Genomic DNA, 16,502 nt, shown 5'->3' on the forward strand with positions numbered 1-16,502 from the left:
GAAACAAGTATGCTTTATGACTGAGAACATGCATATTCTAACAAATTACTGGTACTGCTGAACGTCATCCCATCCTTTATCATTAATAAGATATAAGATGTAATTTGTTTTCACTGTACTCTAGTTCATTTTTGTTTCTTTGGTTAGTTGTTCTGTATACGTTTTTAAAAAGTGTTAAAAGCTCAGTCAGTCCTGATATTTGCAAAGAGACAATCATACTAGTCATCACACTAATCCCGAACCATAAAAGGAAAATGGTGGATGCAATTATTTGTTCATAGATGCTTTACTATGATATGATTCTTTAAATTGAATTGATCTAACAGTTCCTTACTGCTATAGGTGATGTTGAACCCTCGCCCAGACATAGAGTGATCAGCCTGAAACTCCAGCTGCAGAACATTGCTGTTGGACGTCAGGTGGGAAGGAACTTCGGCCCCTGAGAAGCGTCCTAGTATTACAGCTTCTGACTGGTCCCCATCTTTGATAGTGAGGAAGTCATAGGGAGGCTCCAGGTCAAAATCATTGAAAGCCAGGTGTATTCTGGAGCCAGGCTCAGAGATAACGAGCCACACACAGTTGAGGTTGTTTCCATAGCCCTCTGGGTAGTCAGGAGACAACACCGTCCCCATGGGAGCGGTGAAGTTGGAGAAACAGGGGACTGGGTGATAGAGGGGAGGTATACATTAGTAATGATTTAAACACTTAAATATCCCAGGCAATTTGTTTTATAGCAACTTTCACTGGTCACATGACAATGTACACTGTGGATACTGCCATGACAGGGTCAGGCACAAAGATCAGTATAGAACACTGTCAGTACTTTATAACTAGCTCAGCATCAGGAGGCAGCATTGCTCCCATGGGTGCTGAGTAGTTGGGAGAAACATGAAACTATAAGGGGATGGAACAGAGGAGTTGGTGTACAAAGATACAGACATACAGCAATATAGGCGTACAGGAATACTGCACACTGTCCCAATGGAGCAGAAGACAAGATTTATGTTATGGTTAGATATAGTGAAACTCACAAGAGGGGTTTAGGACAATGTACAGTATAATGCAGGTTTCCCTTTTCCTGAGTATCTGTATAGCATAAGTGTGTTACTTTCTTCTCTTTCAAACCCACACCACATAACAAGGCAAGCACATCCTATCAATTTCCAATTTTACGTTATGTATATTGCTGTTTACACACAATGCCCTGCAAGGTCATTTAACAACACTGTAATTAATCCTCCATAGCTTAGTGTCATTGTGAACTTTCCAAGCGCATAAGTAATTGCTTCATTTGCTGTCACGAAAAAAAAAACATGTATTGGACTCACATATGCAGATGGGGATATTAGCCGACCACTGATTGTTGTTTTGGCAGGTTATCATCCTCTCCCCGATGAGCTCGAATCCAAACTGGCATTCAAAGCGCAGAACATTTCCATTTAGAAAGCCACTACCCTCTTGGTAGCCGTACAGGGGTGTACCAGGGTCACCACAACTCTCTTTGTCAATTTCTATTGGTGAGGGGAGGAGAGGAGAGGAGAGGAGGAAAAGGGGATGGAAAGAGGGGGAAGAGGATTAACTCAAGCCAAGTACTTTGAGGTACTTTTTTTCTTAAAATTATCTATAAAGGTCCAGGTGAAGAGTCTGAGAGCCTGGTTAAGGAAGGTTTTAAGGAGCTAGAGTAGGGAGTGAGAGACAGGCAGACTGACAAATAGGACAGAAAGGCAGACAGGAAAACTGACTCGTTGCTTTACTGAATGAGACAGTCGCAGACAAGAATACAGACAGTGAGAGATGATATCAGCACTAAAGTCTGTATACCTTTATAGTTGATCTTGAAGCCGATCGAGCCCACACTCTCATCAGACTGGAGATGAAGCCACATCTGATGGGACATGCTGACAATCAGGTCTGGGACAAAGCTCCCAGTCAGCCTGCAGAGAGGGAAACAACAAAAAAGTCACTATAGTATCAAAACCCCCTTCTCAAACATCATCTCATCCCACAGAGTTATATTATGTCTTACATCACGTAAAATGTATAGAACCAAAAATGCAATGTACTGTGTACTTTATGTGTTGCATAATAGTAATTATAGGTCATCACAAAGTTTGATTCAACAAAGCCAGCCTTCATTTAGTGCAGTGCAGTTTTTACATTCATTCAGAGGTTCTCTGCATATCAACAACATTATCTAAACTGTAGATCTAGCCAGCATTGCAACATTTGACTGCATGAGCAATATCACAGTATAATATATAGCCAATGAAGTGTTTTATGTGGTACTTACACTTGTATTATTGTTTTAGAATCACCTACTTCCCCTCCATCTCCGATTGTTAGCGAATCATACCCAATTTCTAGGTCGAACTCTTCGAAGTTGATCTGAATAACCTGTAATAAAATATGATTTGATAAGTGTTAGCATGCAGCATGGTAGTGCTTATGAGCATTAGTAATATTTAGAAACATTCCTGTAGAAGCATTTATATCCGAGTCTGTCCACATAGAGTGCAGATAATTTGTATACATATGTTGACATGTTAAAATTAATATTCCATAAATACAAAGAAAACTTAGGAGTCTGAAAGCCCCACCATCTGCTCCTTAAGTCATTCTATTTGCACCCAACTGTACCCAAGTGGTTCAAACCGACAGCTCTACTGACAGACATTGCTATCTTGAGAGTTGATTTTATTTGTGGTATTTATTTATATGAGCCAAACCGTCTCAATGATAAGCAGTAATTGAGAATGATTCTCAAGTTGTATTACCAAATAACCTGCCATTTCAGTTATATGAAATTCACAACATGGCTGCTCATTTTCATAACTTGCCTATTGAGAGTGTGTTTCTGGAGACAACTACAGTATGTGATGCCATATACATTTTTGCAAACAGAGCAGACAGCAACATGTTTGATAAATGCTGTAAAAGCCTAAGACTTCTTCCTATCTCATAATTCAGATAGCTGCATACACTAGCCTACATTGTACCCTAGCCACAACCCTCAAACTCAAATCAACAATGTCTTCAAGAGAAAATGGAAGAAAGACTCAACTCACATCAAGTTGTGAAAGAGTGCATAACCTTGCCATACACCCACAAACAAAAGGACACCCATACATCCTTCAAAGCAATATAGAAACGGAGAGCAGCATCTCATTACATTACTGTACTTTAGAGCGCAAATCAAATACTATAAACCAATCATTGCTGGCAAATTTAAGCGTTTTAATTGCCTGTCCGCATTCACCCTTGAGATAGCTTTGTTAGCTGTTGTCACTGTTTTTTTTTTTTTTTTTACCTTAACAAATGTACATAACATCACAAAAGATGACATTTTCACTGAATAACTGGCAACAGCTACTTACACTAAAAATAATCATGTAAAATTGAGTCTACTGCAGAGACAGATAACACAATAAAGCCATATTATCTCAACCTACACTTTGCCGACATGAATTATTGTTGCAAAAAAGGATGTTTTAATGACATGAGTGTCACATCTGTTGATGACAAACATATGATGGCTGCTTGCTCATCCTTAACATCCCTTTCTCTGGCCATTGGGAGGACAATGCCTGCACAATATCATTGTGTAATAGCCTCATTACAATGCACGCATAAGCATAATTACCATAATAACATTAATGGACCAAGTTTCAGTGCCAAGTCAATGGCGTGTTTGCCTAGCAGAGGGCACGGCGGCACAAAGCTATGGCGCTTGCCAGTCCTAGTGAGTTCTGAGCGAGTGTTAGTCATTAGCAGGATAGCACTCAGTTGACAGCCCTGTGTATATGACTTACTGGAATACCAATAAAGAGACAGATTTCTTTGTAGGAGAGCAATAATGACCATTAGGAAAACAGCTTTGACCTCTTCACTTTGGGGAAAAGCTGATCTCATTCAATCATTATTTCTCTCCATTTCTGTAACCCAAAATGAATGAAGCAAATCTCTTAATTACCAACAGCCTAGTTTAAGGAGAACTGAAATGCAAGCCACTACAGCTATGTACATTAATGAGGGGCAGTGACAATGAACTTAAGTCAAAATACATGCATATTCTATGTAACCTTTCCCCACCCTGGGAAGTCCTTGGAAAAGAGATGCACACATAAATATGTATCCAGGAACGAAATGCGAAGACAAATTATGTACACCACATCTACAGTAACCATGGCCCTCATCATGCCTCTAGTCTATATCTACAGTATCTGTTTTTAGTCTTTAACTCCTTTATTTTTTGATTTATGTTTTATTCATGCTATAAAGCAGATGTGGATAGGTACGACACAAAACATAATTTGTACTGTACACTTATAGCACCTGTATGTCTAGTGGCAAATTGAGGTAAAGTGAAGTTGAGAAGAAGATGAGGGTCCAAAAGCCTGTTATCGTTGGGTCCACAGAAGAACCCTGACTCTATTGTATTACCTTGGTTGGATCGCTGGCTGTGATGATCCACACACACTGGGAGTTACTCTCATACTGGATAGGGAAGTTAGGTGATGTAAAAGTCCCAGAGGGTCCTTGTAAATTCGACCCACACGTTTTCACTGCAACAGTATAAAGATAAACATAAAGACACAGACGATAAACATATTAGGTTAAAAGACAGATTCAAAATATCCTTGATTATTCAAAAACATCTCTACAGTATACATCTTATAAGTCATCACTACAAAACCTAAAAGTCAGTGCTAGGACTGTTAAATTCACAATAAATATTCTCAGAAGGCAGAGTAATAACTCCTGCATTGTAATATGACAGAATAGTAATGTATTGTTTGCAAGTAGAGAGAAGGTCTATTAGCTGCATTGCCATTAATCAAATTCTAAAAGGTGCTCCAGGTATTATGAAACATAGCAAAACAGGCAGAGCATTTTGGAATGAAAAAGTAGAGTGCTGCAGCAGTGGCTCATACATAATTAACAAAAATGAACTTTCCTCTATCTGCATAGAGCCTACATCCAGAGGCACTGCCTTAATCAAACTGTTTTATTAGCTCTTTAGAAGCCTCGCTCACCCTTGCAGACGGGTCTGTGGTCGCTCCAAGCAGCAAAGACTTCTGCTACGCGCTGGCAGGTAATTGTTTTGGAACCCTGCAGCACATGGTCTTCATCACAGGAAAATTGAGCAGTTGCTCCAATGCTGAGAGAGATAACAAACACCATGAATGCCTGAAAAAGCAATCAATTCCTCAAACATGACTCTTCATGAAATATGTGTATCAAAATATCAAATTCAATAGATTCAGTAGATGAGTAGATAGCGTGAATTTATCAGAGGCCAGTGGAGAGTGATCGTAGACACAGAGGGGTATCTAATTACATGGGCAAAGAAATAGTCACTCAGTTGTGAGAGTGGACTTAACTGTTGCAGGTAGCTAAATCTTAGCGTCCACCTGTTTCAGACAAAAATGTAATCAAAGTCTGCTATGTGTCAAAGCAAATAGTCTTAAAGTGAAGATGTATGTTTTTTTCTATCCTGAAAGCTGAATGGGTCTGGTTCATCATGAAAGAAGACCTACTGAACAATATTAGCAATAATTATATTAATCCATGACTTAAACATTTACTTAATAGATCAAACATTCCATACGTGATAGTAATATAACAAAGCTTCAAAACGGATGGATGTTGTCATAACAAAATTAAAACTGGGTTTGCGTGCACATACAGTACATTTTGTTGCCTTAATAGAATGTGACAGCATGACTTAGAATATGCTGCATGTCATACTGAAATTGGATGGAGAGCATGCTGTCCTGCTCCTTCTCTCCTCCTCTACATAAATCTGAGCACCATCATTTCAGCTGTTGAAGCACCAACTCACCTGAAGTCGGAGCCAATCCGTTTGCCATTCTCCGGCTCCCCTGGGTCAGGGCAGTAATTAGACACCTGTTTGATTCCTCCTTCATTCACTGAGAGAGAAAGAGAAGGACCAAGAACATTGTACGAAAGATACTATAATTATCAAAGCTACTTTCAGAAAACGCCGCTGCAGTGAAAAGCACTAGAATAGTAGATAACTCTTATGTCTGTTTGAACGTTCAGTGGTTATGTTTGGTAACCAAATTTGGTTCCTGAATTATGTAGTTAGACAAATTGACCTTATCTCTCAATGTCAGACTTTCAACCGCCAGTTATTTGGCAGCGCTGTTGTGAATACATACGTGTTTTGCAATACCATAGTGAGTGCCAAGGGTAAATGCAACTCTCCTACCTGAGCTAGACAAAATAGAGGGAAATATATCTGGGCCAAACGGGGACTAAGAGGATTAAATAATCTTCAACTAGCAATTGCAGGAGCTACAATAATCACTCAGTGAGACTCCATACATAATAACAGTTTAAGTACACCAGGCCTTGTAGATATGTTTTCATATAGAGTGCAGCCTTCACTATGCCAGGAATGTAGAGAGGTGGCTTGGAATAGGAAAACAGTTCAGTGTCATTCTGTGCTCTGACTTTTAACAAGCTCATCTCAAATCAAAGACTACATGCCCTGGAAATGAAATTCATAAAATATGTAGTATCATAATTATAATTAAGTTTTGTTGTAATATTTGCAATACGACATCACCTCCCCCCCCCCCCCCCTTACAAAGATCTGTTCTACCGTTTCTTTTCTTTGACTTTTTTCAAGGAGTTCATTAGCTTTGAAGTTAATTGTTGCGGGTTATAATACAGTTATGGGTTCAATTATATGCAGTGAATCCACAAGGCATATGAAGTATCTCTTCATAGTCTTTTAAATTATATACAGTATTGTCTCGTAGAAAAGATTACAGCCCTCTGCATTATTCATGTCTCCATGCAATGCTGAATCTATGACACATAAGGTAATAAAGATTACAACCTGTTATCATTGAAGTGTTTAGCACACTGTGGAGTTAGAGGGAATTGTGTTCCAGATTTATGTTAATGACGAAGCTCTGCAAGCAATTAGAATGCATTCACTTTGGTCTGAAGTGTACACAAATCATCTGACAAGTGAGTGGTCACTCAACCTTGACTACTGCTGTGTACACAGTGCATGAACATAAGTCAATCTGGTGTACTGCTTAAAGAGTACTAAATGAGACAGAGGGGGTATTTGGCCAACTGAAACGGATCAAATTTAGCATTTTGCTGCAATACACATAACTGATCTAGTTGATCTAGAGTGTCAGGACAGGACGTCTGAGACAGCAGGGGAAATAGGTCATCAGAAAGAAAAAGAGACTGCACTTCTGCAAAATCTAGTACTGTAGCTTAATTCCTTCACCAAATGATGCAGCAAAAAAAAGAGACAAGAAAGAAACAAAGACCCAGAACGCAAGACCTACATAAACAAAAAATCCAACCAATGAAAACAGTTGCATAATAAAAATAAAAGACTTACTCAAAGACAGTTTGTTAGTGTTGTCCTTTCCTGGTAATAATTTTACCCCTCTGGATTTAAGCTCTCCAGAGCTTTTCACTGGTTGAGAGCAACAGAAAGAGTTCATTAGATAAAAGAAGTTACAGTATTAGATGTGAGAAGATACAGTGCAAGTGTTTCTTTCTATGGATAATACTTGGTCCTACAAAGAACATGAAAATGTAATTGCTACTGGTGTACATCCGTTTTCAAAAGAAATGAGTCATTCCTAAAGGTTGCCTGGCAATTCTATAAAATCTACATTTGTTTACCATGTTTGCTTGTTCATATTACTCAGACATAATAAACACTGGACGGAAATTGATTGGTCAGAGTAGATTTAATGGTTATAGCTTTTAGCGGGGATATAGTATGAAGAATCAATGAGCAGCCCAAAGACCGCAGTGCTACATATTAAGTCTAATTAAACACAAAAGGGGCCAGATTGCACAAAAAAAACAAAAAAAAAACAGGTGATGAAAGCAATTTTGAAGTATCAACAGAAGAGCCAAAAGAAGTGAATGATGCATCAAGCAAAAACAATGCTATTTGAATCTGAAAGCATTCAGACAATCTCCTCTGAACTGCACTGTATGACTGGTGCATTCAACATGTTATAAAACACAATTAAGATGTGAATCTATTTAGTGACCAGATGAGGATTGTTATAAGCTCAAAAGCCCACTGCATAATAAAACCCCACAGTGCCTGTTTAAAAATGTCTGCCCTTGACATCATAAATAACAAACATATATAGAAATTGATTTACCACTGCACAACGATGCACTGCAATAGATGAGAATTGTGATTTTTCATGCAATTGATTTTATGTCTTCATCTACAGTAAGTTGCTACACATGCATGTTACTGAAAGTATTTATAGAGCTGTTTATGGTGAAGTTGCAGGTTTTATATCTGGCTTGGGGCTAGGCCTTTATGGTATAGTACATGCTGCATATACTGTGAATTTAAAGTCATGCCAGAGAACAATGTCAGGGTAATGGATTTTTGAGTGTTTATAAAGGGCAAAGTATATACAGTATTTATTTCTCAAATATATGGTTAACAAGGGCATCATGCCCTCTGCAGAAGGGGTATTAATCAAACTGTTTAATATTCAGTTAAAGATCAAAAACATGTTTTGTGATTAGTGTGTTTTTCTTACGATGATCCCTTTTCGTTCAAGTAGGGGGCCCTCTATTACGATGTGCAAATGAAGTAATCATGTCTTACCTTGATACTGAGCCCTGAAGCCTTTGTGGCGGTGGTTGCTCTCTGTCACAAAATGTAGCCGCAGCCAGTTTTTGTTGCTGATGATGGGTGCTGGAATATTCATTCCAGTCATCCTGAGTGTAAAGAGTCACAAATAAAATAAATACACATTTCATCCGTTTGAAGTCAACTACATAGCTTTCTTGTCACTAGCATCCTTGTGTCACCATAATCACCTTAAAAAAGGAAGAACAAAACTGGTAATTGAGTAAAATGAAAGAAACCATAAATGAAAACATTGGAGAAAATTGGTAAGACACACAAAAATCTGAGGAGATACTACATCCAATTCTAGAGTACAGTATGTCATGCCTGGATAGAAAATAGTCCCCTTAAAATGAAGACCAGCCCTAAAACCTAGAAAAAAGCCCACCTTACTTTGAATCTGCAGGTTCTCCTTGTTATGGTTTGTGCGTATGTACAAATGTGTGTGTTGGAAATAAATAGGAAGACAAATAGTGAATACATTAGTAAGTCTACTTGACTCCTGATATTTCACAGGAAATGTTACTATAAACATAAACGGCTTATTTTTTACATTTTCACCCCAACCCCAAATGTAAACACAACAATTTTTTTTTTTTTTTTTAATAATCACGGTTTCTGTTTAACCACAACATTACATAAGGCATACAAGGGGGATACAGTAAGAAAAAATGTTTAATGATAAGAGGCGTGGTTTACTTCATAGGCTCTGTATTTGTGTTATTATATTATCTGGGTCACATGACAGTGATATAACCAATAGATGTATCCTGGTATTCATTTGAATCTTTAATTTGTTAATACATTAATACAGCTTTTTAAATTTGACTGAAATAGACAAGAATATTGTTAATCGCAATTATTTCTCAGACAATTAATTGCACAGCAAAATTTGGAATTGTTACAGCTCTAGTCCCACATAGTTAGCAAGTATAACAGCAGAAATTATTTGTACACTCACATATGTCTGTACACTTAATGCAATTAGATGAATATGTAGACCACATGTACGCAGATATGTACATATTTATGCAGGTACATATACAGAAGAAATTAGATATAAAATGTAAATAAAGAAAAACTAAACGAGAAATCCCTCTCTTGTCATTAAAACACAGCGGCAATGCTACACCAACAAGGAATGCAAATCGGTGGCACAATAGATCATATATCAATTGAAATTATTTAACGTATACTTAGGAGGAATCAATGCTGCGCATGTCCTTCTTCCTGTAGTGACCTTAACGTAGAAATGTACTTAACCATTGGCCCCCCAAACACACTTACATTTTCCTGCTGACCCCCTTAAGCTGAATTTAATTTCCTCCAGCGATAGGAACATCATTGTTCTGTTTCTTGTTGTTTTATGGCATTTAAGCCATAAAGAAGCTTTGAGGGCAAATGGTAACTTCCACTCCAACAATATCCTTCTACATGCTAATGAGGATGGGCAATAATAATAATAATAATAATAATAATAATAATAATAATAATAATAATAATAATAAGGCAATAGCATCCCTTATTTTTGCTCCCTAACACTCAATGGACTGGCAATACTCCAAAAATAGCAGTTTCTGCACATGGAGTCAACACAATGTTCAAAGCATTACACAGGTGATGAAAAATAGCTGTCCAATAACCCTGAAGACGAAGACCAAAACATACGTGTCAAGTCAGCTGGTGACACCTAGCACCTATTACAGTTATCAGTGACATTGGGATATATTTTGGATAGCTTGGAGTTTAGTAAGATATATGTGATGTACAACCTTAAATTGTATCAGATTGAGTCTGGGGCAAGAAGTGCTATTATATTTACAGTCATTTTGTATATATTAGCTGCCCAACAGTCAATTTTTAGATTAGGAAGAATCAGTCCACCTATGGATCTATGTCTCTGTTCTCTTCTGATCCTGGGGGTCCTGTCTTTCCATATGAAAGAGGACATGAGCTTGTTTATCGTACGAAAAAAAGATTCAGGTAAAAAGAGCAGCAAGCTTTGAAAGAGGTGCAAAAAGCGTGGAAGCACATTCATATTAATACAATTTACTCTACCTGCAATGGTTATATGCAAGACATTCCATCTTGCTAGGTCCGCTTTAAGCTTATCAATTAAGGGCGGGATGTTTTCCTGGTAAAGGCCAGATAACTTTCTAATCAGGTATCTGAAGGGCTATATTAATTATGGTGGAACATTCACTTTTTGAGAAGTTCAGTTTGTAACATGAAAAAGTTCCAAACATGTTTAATATTTCAGTTATTTGTGATATGGTTGATACTGGGTCATAAACAAACTTTTTTTCGGTTTCTCAAAGCACTTTCACTTCTTACAGGTACCTTTCACTCACATTCATACACTTTGATATCAGACTGAAGGGCCTGGAATCGGGATCGAACCGCCAACCTTCTGATTGGGGATGCACCGATATCGATGCCAGTATTGGGTATCTGTCCGATGCCATGCACATGTACTTGTACTTGTACTTATAAAATTACTCCGATACTACCTCACCCGATACCACCTCATAGCAATGTGACAATAACTTCTCCGTCAAGCAGGTATAGGCGATGGAAGAGGAGCAATGCCAGCCGATTTTGGGCTGTAAAAAAATAACTAGGCTCTTGCCCAATGCATGATTGCACTTGACGACCAGCTATTGTCAGTCGTTAATAATACTGGGTTTCGATATCTTCTCAGTGTACTGGAGCCGAGAGATTCCCAGCCGTCTCCACATCACAGAAACCATGTTTCCAAAGTGGTTGTTATCAGCAGCCTGTTGCCCGTAAACTTCACCACTGATATTTGGAGAAGCGGTGTTAGCCCAATGTCTCATCAGCTTAACGGGCATAAACATGAAGAAAGCGATATTTCAATCTGCTCTGTCTGCATGCGGTTTCTACACAGCGCTACTCTGTAAATAGTTTTTTTCACAAACGGGCTAAAATGAAAGCTTTCAGTGTGTAGTCGAACTGTTTTAACTGTTATAGTTTGCCACAAGTCTTTATATTTGGACAAAATCTTGTGAACTTAGCTGCTGGCGTAAACAAACTGCCCTCGCCGCTTGGTCATTAAATCCACATGGGTACTTAATATGCACGTGAATGACGTTATCGGACTTTGCGTTCTTCATTCTTTCTAAATTTTACCCAGTATTTTGAAATCAGGAATTATGATTTATTTTACCGACACTAGCCCGGGGAAATGTCAGGGCCCAGCCACTGAGCTTTGAATTGAAAAAAGGCATGGTACTTTGAAAATACTGCTTTATTCTAACTGACAACAATTTCAGAGAAGGACAAAATCATCTGTGTCTGAAAACACTCTTTTGATCCAGTGCCAATTTAGATACCTCAGTATCGATGCTGGTTCCTTAACGATACTTTTTTCAATACCATATGTTTTAAAATCCATTTCAACCTCAACAAAAATACATTAAACACAAAACTTTTATTTTCCACCTTAATTGTGAATCAAAACAGTTGTCAAAATAAAAGAATTCTGCTAACACTGCTCACTCAGAGTAACATTAATAAAATTGGTTGTGCTTTTGGATAGGGGTGCACCAGTCAGATACTCAGGATTGGTATCAATCCAAACTTGGCCAAAATTAACAAAAAAAGAGAAAACTTTTTGCCACAACATGAACATATTATAAATAATAAATAAATACATGACATTGTGTACAGGCTAATATTGAACTAACTAAAATGCAAAGGAATGCAAACAACAAAGACTTTTTAGTGCACTGCATAATGACGCAAACCTTTAACAAACTTGGTGACTTCCCTGTTGTCAACATTGAACTAATGGAGAACCAACTTAAGTGCAAAGGAATTTAATTGAATTGCCTTGTTGCTGAAAGGTGCTGTAGAAATAAAGTTGCCTTGCCTTACAACCTTAGCCTGTCAGTCAGTCACCAGGGCAAAGAAACCACTGTTGTGCCTGCTTGTCTCAGAGGAAGTGTAACGTCAACAGCACCAAGACCACTTTTGCTTCGCCATTAATATCATATTGCAGCAAACGCTGTCTGCGTCAAGTTTTTAAAAACTGTAACTGTAACCGTCACTCACTGTGACTTCAACAAAACTGCAGAGCCGACGAAGTTTGCTCAAGTTTACTCCGTCCGCACCTCTGCACGTGTGTGTGTGTGTGTGTGTGTGTGTGTGTGTGTGTGTGTGTGTGTGTGTGTCGGAGCTCCGCTCTCTGTCAATATGCAGAGAGGACAGATAAGCTTGCGCTTACGCGCTCTCAGGCACCAAAATTTGGTACCGTTTGATTTAAAGTGAATCGGTCCTCGGTAGTACCGTAATTCCAAAAAAGTACAGAGTTCGGTACCCAACCCTAGTCATGGGCGGCGCTAAACTCCACACAGAGCCGCTGCAAAATAGTCGTGCAAGAGAAAACTCAGATTGGAAAGAGTCTAGCTAACCGTCTCGATTTACCCTGCAGAGATCCATCCATCCATTGGGCTAGAGTGCTGTCAATCTGACAAATTTGATTTCCATTGGATCAGTGTACTGTCACTTTGCTGCCTGTTCTGCTAATTGCTGCCTTTCTATTTGGTAAATGGATATATACTTTAAACACACATTGTATGGCAACTGTGTACTTACTTGAAATTTTGAGGCCATTTTCGAAGTAGAAACATATTGAACTCACTGTAGAGCAGTTGCTGTAAGAATGAATGTGTATTGCACTTTATTTCTGTTCTGTTTCCGATTATCTGAAAACTATATGCAGCAAGGTTTTCTTTGTTGAAGTTTGAGGCAAGTTTATTGTAAGTGTATTGCACATTATTTGTATACGGTTCTGTGAAAAAAATCTTCCCAGCCCTTGTCACATGACCAATTAATGTTTCCATGATCACTATCCAAAATGTTGCCCTAAGAGCCCATAGAAAATGTGTATTGTGTTTGGATACACAATTTGTTGAAAATTAAAACAAGTGAAATGAATAATAAATCTGATGTGTTTTATTAAGCAAAATTCCATTGTGTTGTTCTATCCTATCCAAAATGTTCTATGTTTCTAAGCACATTTTCTATGCTGTATTCTGATAAAATCCCCTGGCGTGTGGCATGTGGAAAGTGGACTGCCTAGTCTCCTTAAAACAGATAAGAAATCGCAAGTGCTGTCTACTGTTTTCTTATTGCATCTCCTCCAGTGCATACTGAGTGACAAAAATGAGAAAGTCCAATTGGAAAAATGGATTCTTCACATAATGCACAGCCAGTCTATCTCTGCAGACTCACTCGGGCTATCTATTTGTTCCTTCATAGATATGCAATATGGTTTTTCAGAGATTTATTTATTTTTATGTGCTAGGTTTCATTCAAATTTTAGCATTCTTCACATCATTGATTTGCGGTGTCTCAAGGACTAATGGTAGATTCTGACAAAGGTTTGCGAGACACATTAAAGAGTTCTCATAAAGTTCTGAAATGGGCCTGATTTGATGAGGGGTTGAAGGGAGCATGGCTATCTCATCAAAATACCAACGTAACAAGTCTAAATGTGCAGGTACTGTGGCCAAATGTGGCCTCAAGGCCAGAGCAATAAGTTGAAATCTCTGGTGTCTCTACTTAGTTTCCCAGAGAGACAAATTATACGTAGGTGCACCCCAGATAATGAGCGATCAATTCAAATTCATCAAAAAAGATTCGGCCAAGTGAGTTTTTCTTTTCCTCCTACACATATTCTATAAAGTCTTACAAGAGGGAGTAATTTTAAGAATATTTTCTATGATAAGGAAGAAGCCGTTGCCCTCCTGTTATCTCTCGTCAGAGACTGTTCAGGAGCTGTACAGTTTGGTGCCGGTCTGCCAGTAGATTGACTTCTGAGAACAGTGAGCCAGTGACTGTATATCCAGTATCTGCTTACATGAATTGCCTTGATGGAATACCTGGGTCAATTGTCAATTCACATTCCTTCAATTAAACATTGCATTCTCTGCAGTCTGACTGCAGTAGAAGATAGCTTTTGAGGCATTTTGATTTGTATATTTTGCCTGGGAAGATCAATAATAAATCCCAGGAAGAAGAAATTGGATCTAATACACATGGTAATTTAACCAAAGTGTGTAATTTGGCTGCAGGGCACCTCTTGCTCTCCACCTGCTTTGAATATTGTAATCTTCCTCTGACAACCATTTAGCCACTATGTTAGAATAGGATTGTTCATATTCAGTGAACCAAACAAATATTGCCAGATTGCTCAGCGAAATAGCATTGTATTCCAAAGTCTCAGCTTTCTTAGTATGTTAACAACATACAGAGTCAACGTTACAGTTCACATTTAGAAACATCTGCAAAGAAACTGAATTATAGGAAGGTAGAAAATAAGGTGTATATGGAGAGAAAAGCATAAGAAGATATAAAAAAGAACATTTTCTGATAAATTCCATAGTATATAAGCTATATCTAATATTCACAAAGCCTTTCAGGTTTTTTGTTCTGTGTCGTTATTTGAAATAATGAGTGACGTGTAATCTACAGCTTGTTGTTTTTGCCCTTTGTGAACAGGGCTGTAGAATCATATTAAAGGTCAGAAGAATAACAAATAACTGTTTTCCTTGGTCGAGCCAGACTCCAATGTTGGCTTTTGTCAAAGGAAACTGAGATTTCTTGTCTATTTTCAAGACATGATTGATGTGATTGATGTGTAGACTCACACCAACCTTCTCCAGCATGACAACAATGGGATCAATAAACTCATTTGCAGAGATCTGATAGAAATCTTCAATTGATAAAAAGGATAAAAACTGCTAAGAGGTGTCAAAACATATTTATTGCCCTAGGGCCACTCAGGACGTGGAAGAGATGGATAAGCTAAGCCTCAAGGTTGGGGGGCAAAATGGCTGGCCAAAAGGGCCAGTTCAAAATGTTCCTACATTTTCCATTTTACAACTATTACATATGTTGAAATTAAATAAATATTCAAGTACCTTCAGTAATTACATGTATGTGAAATATATGCATTGATCTCATTATTAACTCTTGCGAATTATCGACAATTTTTATTCTCCAGGGATCGACGTTTTCTTAATTTGCAATTACTTTTCTGCGTAAAATTTTTACTTGTGTTTATCACTTGATACATCTGTAATACCACAGGTTGAGATGGGATAACAAGTTAAGTTGGGTCACGCTTTTAAATCTATTTGCCGGAAAAGGGCTAAGAGGAGATGTTAAATTTTGCTGACTTTGAGGTTCCGGGCTGTCAATCATTGTTAAGCAGCTCTAAACCACTAGGGTACATTGACAGTTTGCCTGTCTCTGCCTGCAGCTGGTGCTATATGTTAGGATGTTTGAAAGTGTAGCTGTCCAATGGCCTTGTACACAGTCGGAGACACTCATAAAAAGAGAGGGAGCAAGAGCAATGAATTTTATGGGCATGCGAGAATTGCTCGCTCTGAAATGTGTTTGTTTGCTTGTCTGTTTGTTTACCTGGCCGAGTTGAAGTCATCTCTCTAAATTCTGGCCCCACTGCACTCAAACTCAGTCCCACTTGGATTGCAGGGCTTAAAACGAGAACTTGGCCTGACAGCCTCTCACATTGGTGACATACAATAACATCATTTTGGAGTGTCAAAGTAATGCACGGTGACCGCTCACCACACACATAAGTAACAACTCACACTAATGAAGGTGCTGCTTGTTAAACTGCTTTGCCTGATAATTATTTTTATTTAGTTTTATCCTCTCCTTGGACACTGGACTGCAAAACAACTTAGCTGAAAATGTCAGTTCACTCCTTGGGGTTATGACGCCATAGTCCCTTTAACACATGCACTGTAAACCTGAAATTACCTAGACATTACCCTGTCGGTAA

The 16,502-nt window shown here is 38.2% G+C and overlaps 1 protein-coding gene across 1 annotated transcript in view; it reads right to left on the reverse strand.

Moving 5' to 3' along the window:
- LOC144519920 (CUB and sushi domain-containing protein 3-like) overlaps positions 1-16,502 on the reverse strand; it is a 262,641-nt gene that overhangs the window by 189,639 nt on the left and 56,500 nt on the right. The window contains exons 6-14 of the mRNA XM_078253451.1: positions 8,645-8,757; positions 7,394-7,471; positions 5,843-5,930; positions 5,034-5,158; positions 4,441-4,562; positions 2,291-2,394; positions 1,822-1,934; positions 1,329-1,511; positions 335-661 (exon numbers count right to left, since the gene is read on the reverse strand). Coding sequence (XP_078109577.1) covers positions 335-661; positions 1,329-1,511; positions 1,822-1,934; positions 2,291-2,394; positions 4,441-4,562; positions 5,034-5,158; positions 5,843-5,930; positions 7,394-7,471; positions 8,645-8,757 — 1,253 coding nt within the window. The remainder of the gene's footprint in view (positions 1-334; positions 662-1,328; positions 1,512-1,821; positions 1,935-2,290; positions 2,395-4,440; positions 4,563-5,033; positions 5,159-5,842; positions 5,931-7,393; positions 7,472-8,644; positions 8,758-16,502) is intronic.

The sequence above is a fragment of the Sander vitreus genome, chromosome 6 (genome assembly GCF_031162955.1).
Source record: "Sander vitreus isolate 19-12246 chromosome 6, sanVit1, whole genome shotgun sequence".
Classification (NCBI taxonomy): Eukaryota; Metazoa; Chordata; class Actinopteri; order Perciformes; family Percidae; genus Sander; species Sander vitreus.